Source organism: Elephantulus edwardii, unplaced genomic scaffold (genome assembly GCF_000299155.1).
Source record: "Elephantulus edwardii isolate Elephantulus edwardi_28Jun2011 unplaced genomic scaffold, EleEdw1.0 scaffold00018, whole genome shotgun sequence".
NCBI classification, from domain to species: Eukaryota; Metazoa; Chordata; class Mammalia; order Macroscelidea; family Macroscelididae; genus Elephantulus; species Elephantulus edwardii.
The window spans coordinates 25299758-25305148 of NW_006399768.1; the positions used below are offsets into that span (position 1 = coordinate 25299758).

The 5391-nt window shown below is 39.4% G+C and overlaps 1 protein-coding gene across 1 annotated transcript; it reads right to left on the minus strand.

Annotated features, from left to right (window-relative positions):
* Positions 1-621: 621 nt before the first annotated feature.
* On the minus strand, positions 622-1056 carry LOC102868593 (NADH dehydrogenase [ubiquinone] 1 alpha subcomplex subunit 13-like). The gene has a single exon (XM_006882259.1). The coding sequence runs from the start codon at positions 1054-1056 to the stop codon at positions 622-624; it is 435 nt and encodes a 144-aa protein (XP_006882321.1).
* Between the last annotated feature and the right edge of the window lie 4335 nt (positions 1057-5391).

The window sequence follows — 5391 nt, forward strand, 5'->3', positions numbered from 1 at the left end:
TGACACACCCAACCCGATTACCCCAGTCACTGAATAATCCACCTCATAGAGGGCCTTCCCCTTCTGCGCTGTCCCTCCACCCACCCAAGCACGATGTCCCTCTTAAAGGACCGGTCCCTCCTTACAACATGTCCAAAGTATGTTAGACAAAGCCTCAGAATCCTTGCCTCTAAGGAACCACCTGGTTTAACCCTCTCAAGCATGATTCTATTTGTTTTTCCTAGAAGTCTATGGTACCTAGCAGTTCATGGTATCTTCTCCAGCACCACAGCTCAAAGGCATCAATTCTCCTTCTCCCTAGTCATTGTCCAACCTCTCTGATGCATAACAAGTGCTTGCAAAGACTGTGTGTGTGGGGGGGATCAGAATAATTCAGAGGTCCCGCAGAGGGGGCAGAAAGAAATCTTCACAGGCAGAAAAGTGGGGCACCTCAGGTGGCCTTAAAACCCACTGCCCACTTCACAGGTAACACTGAAGTCCACAAGACTGCGGGGTGGGGGTGGGGGGGATTGTCTGGAGGAGATAAACAACTAGGGCACAAAAATATCTCATTAATATTTTTTTTTCTGGTTTCTAGACCATTTATTTTCCTCCAAGGACAGGGTGGGATGGTGGTGGCGTCTATGTGTACCATGTGAAGCCGTACAAGGCATTGGCAAGCTCCTCCTTCGGCCGCAGTCCATAGAGCTCACCCACTGCGGGTTGCACCCAGCGCGTGGTATAGTACATCGACTCACCCACCTTCCAGTCGGGCACGTCCTTCATGATGATGGCCTCCTCCTCCAGGTTCTCCCGAAGCATCTGCAGGACCCTCCTGTCAGCCTCTGCCTGTAACAGCGGCAACAGCGCAATGTGGGTCTCCAGGTCCTCGATCAGCAGGCGCCTTCGTTCTCGGTTCCACTTCATCATGCTCCAATACCCAAAGAGCAGGGTCCCAATGCCAATGGCAAACATGCTGTAGCCTGACAGTCCCCGACGGGGTAAATTCCGCTTGTAGTCGATCGGAGCGTAGCCCCCTGTCCGGGGCATGTCCTGCTTCACCTTCGAGGCCGCCATGTTCACTCCCTCATTGATATTTTTAATCCTTTCTTATGAACAAGTTCTGATGGTTCATACAAAGTTGTGCTGCTAACCCAGATGCCATGTCTCTTTAACAATTTGAATACACTAGTATCCCTCTTGCAGAATGAGGGGCAATTTCCTTCCATATGATTAATAGCTTGGGACAACCTACTGCAGGGTCAACTATGAGTTTGTTCTGACTTGACAGCCAGTAGAGAAGAAAATTCCATCCAAAAATATTGCACATAGGAGCATTTGTCACATTTATTCCTTGCAAATCTGTCAAACTACAGAAAAGCAAATAGAACCAAATATTCAGTTTTCAACTGTGAGGCTGGAAGGAAATAGATCATAGATAAAGAATAAAAGTGTTCAGGATATGTGCCCCATTTCCCTTATCTTTGATAAATAAAAGATCTAGAAATTTCTGCTAAGTATAACAAAACAAAACAAAAATATAAAGGTAGTACTACAAATGTAAAAAAAAAGGGGGAGGAGGAAGAAGATCAAAATGGAGAAGAAAGTTAAAGAGAAAAGAAAGAAAAAATAGAGAAAGAAATGAAGGAAGAAAGGTTGGCAAAAAAAATAAAGAGGGAGGGAATGAGATGAATGGAGAGACTACAGAAAAGGGAGGAAAATATGGGTAGAGAAAAGAAGGAGAAAAAAGAAATTCAGTACCCAAAAATCTAAATTAAAAACAAAAACACTAGAATAAAATATAAATGAAAATGCACAGTAATATTCCTTTCAAACATATAGCACTAAAGAAAGCCTTAATATTGTAATTTCAGTAAAATAAAATATGGATGAACAAATAATAAAACTGTGACATAAAAAGTTTGTAGAGGTAACATAATTGAGAAACTAAATAATAGCCCTTTAAAGAACAAAATGGAGACAGCAATAAACATATAATGAGTTTGAAAGCACTGGAAAAAGAGATTAAAGCAGTGTAAAAGGAGATAATAGATTTGGAGGCTAGACAACCATTATGCAGATAAATAGTCTTTCTGAAATAAAGAACTAATTGTGGCACCCAAAGTAGGAATAAAAAGCTCTATGAAATGAGGCAGAGAAAAATCAATCTAAAAATTTCACGGCCTTGTGTTGCAGGGGAAAAAAAAGTGTGAGACAATTCTAATCAAAGTATATTATATTAAAATTATTTAACATAAAAATTGAAAATTTTGTCAACATCCATACAGCAAAATAAAAGATATTACCTGCAAGTGGTCGTTATCAGAGGTTATCCACAGAGTTCACTAAATCTGAGTGAAGGTACTCATTTCCTGCAAGTTCCACATCCACCTTGTAGCTGACCCTCCAGCAGGTTTTCTGGAGGCCGTAAATCATACAGGAGGTTGTCCATCTTTCTCCCAAGGAGCTGCTGGTGGATTCAAATTGCCTGACAGGGATGTCTTGGTTTAGCAACCCGGCTTCCTATGGAGTTTGCCAATCAAAGTGAGATATTTTCACACAAATTATTTGTTCATTGGGTGGTGATGAGCAGTAATGATTTTGGACATTGAAATCTGGCCAAATATGGTATTAATATGGATAGAATAGCAGGTATACTGAAGGAATAGTGAGAGGATGGGTATGAATATTAATGTTTCTTTCTTAATGTAAAACTAAAATAAAGACTAAATCATCATCAGAATTTTGGTGACAGAATTTAAGACTCGCTAGCAGTTTGAATCTACCAGTAGCTCCATGAGAGAAAGATGGGTAATCTTCTCCCTTGAGATTTACAGACTGAAAACCCACTGTAGTGTCAGTTCTGACATGATGGCAATGATAGTTGATTTCTAAATCTTGACTGACTAAACAGCAATAAGGCTAAAAGATAATGAAGTTTGTCTGTTGTTATTATGTGCTTGCAAGTCACCTGTGATCCAAGGCAACCCTATGTGTATTAGCTCTGAACCGTGCACTGCCTTTAGCCAATCTTATAGTCAATGATAGACCTAATCCCATTTCCCAAGTCACTGACTCAATTCATCTTATCCAGGGTTATCTTCTCCTGTGTTGTCCACCCTTCCAAGCATGATGTCCCTCTCCCTCCTGACCATGTGCCCAAACTATGTGAGTTGGAGCTTCAAAATCCTTGCCTCCAGGTAGCATCCTGGTTTCACCCTCTCCAGGACCGACCTGTTTGTTCTTTAAGTCCATGCTATGTTTAACACTCTTCCCCAGCACCACAACTCAAAGGCATCTATCCTTCTTCTATCATCCTTAGTCATTGTCCAGATCTCTGATGCATAGCAAGTTATTGTGAAGACCCTGGCCTGGATCAGGTGCACCTTAGTCTCCAGATTTACATCATTGCTCTTCAGTACTCTAGAGAAGTCCCTAACAACAGACTTTCCCAGTGCAATTCATCTTTTGATTTCCTGACTCCTGATGCCAAGAGCGTTGATTGTGGAACCAAGTAAGCTGAAGTTATCAACAATCTCAATCTTTTCTCCATTCATAATGAAGCTGTCAATTGACCTAGTGGTGAGAATATTTGTTTTCTTGATATTGAGCAACAATATACATTGAAGACTACAGCTGTTGACCTTATGCATCAAACATTTCACATCCTTCCTCCTCAGTTTCAGCAAGCGAGGTTTTGTCATCTGTGTAACACAGGTTGTTGATGAATCTTCCTCCAATTCTGAAGCCACATTCCTCTTCATAAAGCCCAGCCTGCCAAATGATCTGTTCTGCTTGTAGTTTGAAAAGGTATAGAGATAGGATACATCCCTGATGCACACCTTTCCTAAACCTGAACCATGCAGCGTTTCCCCTCTACTATTCTGGCTACTGCTTTCTGGTCCAGGTATAGGTTTTTCAAGAGCATAATTAAGTGTTCTGGAATTCCCATTTTTCTCAGCCTTAGGCACAACTTGTCTGTTGTTGTTATGTGCCATCAAGTTGCCTGCAACTCATAGTGACCCTATATATATATAATATCTCTGAAACCTGCCCTGTCATGAGCTAGTCTCACTGACTCCAACACCTACCCCCATTGCCCCAGTTACTGTATCAATCCATCTCATCCAGAGTCTTCCTCTACTGTGCTTTCCCCCCACCCTTCGAAACATGATGTCCTTCTCCAAGAACTGGTCCCAACTGGCCATGTGCCCAAAGAATTTGAGACAGAACTTAAAAATCCTAGCCTCCAAGGAGAAACTTGATTTCAAATTCTCCAAGACAGACCTATTTATTTTCTTGATGGTCCATGGTATGTTCAAGACTCTTCTCCAGACCACAACTCAAAGGAATACATTTTTTTTTCTGTCATCCTTGGTCATTGTCCAGCTCTCTGATGCATTGTTTTTTCTTTCTTTTACATGATTGACCCAATTAATACTATATAAGTTCTCTCAGTGTACATGTGGAAGAGGGATATAAGAAAATCTTAATGAACTGAAATTGTTAGTGAGTTTTTAATTTTTTAATTATCTTGATGTAGCCAAAAGAAAAAAAAAAACAAACAATACGCTATAGACCAAAGACATCTTTGCAAAACACATATTAAGAAAATAATGTTTATCTATTATACATTAACAACTTTAAAAGTTAAATTATAGGAAAATAAATACTCCATTTTTTTAAAAAGCAAATGAGTAAATAGATACTTCATCAAAGAAAATATATGGATGTCAAAAAAAGGAAAAGTTGATTAGTAACAGTAATTAGGAAAATGGTGATAAAGCTGTAATGAGATACCATCACACACCATAAAATGGGACTATTTCTCCCTCTCCCCTTTAATGGATAATACAAATGCTGCTGGGGAATAGAGAAGCTGGAGCTCTTATACAAAGAATGAATGAGAATGGAGAAACAGTCATATCAGAAAACAGCTTGCCAGTTTTTTAATACAGCTAAATAAGCTTACAGCAATTCTGCTTTTATTTTTTTACTCAAGAGAAATTAAACCACATGACTGCACGAAGTACTATATGTGAATGTCCAAAGCCACTCTATTGTAATAGTATAAATTGAAAATAATTCATATAACTCAATTGTCAGTAAGTGGATACAGTACAGTTATTCAATGGATATATTATTCATCAATAAACATGTACAGACTTCATGGAAATTTCACAGCTATGTGATAAATAAAAGCAGAATTTCAAACACATTATACTAAATGCAAGAAACTATTCATAAAAGTATCTCCTCTAATGTACCATTTATAAGGCTTTTGAGAAAAAGTGAAACTATAGAGACAAAAACTCAGTCTAGCTGTTTCCAGGATCTGTGAGAAGAGATGATTGACCACAAGGGGCAAGAGACAGTAAGAGGTCACGGCCACAGTCTCTATCTTGATTATTA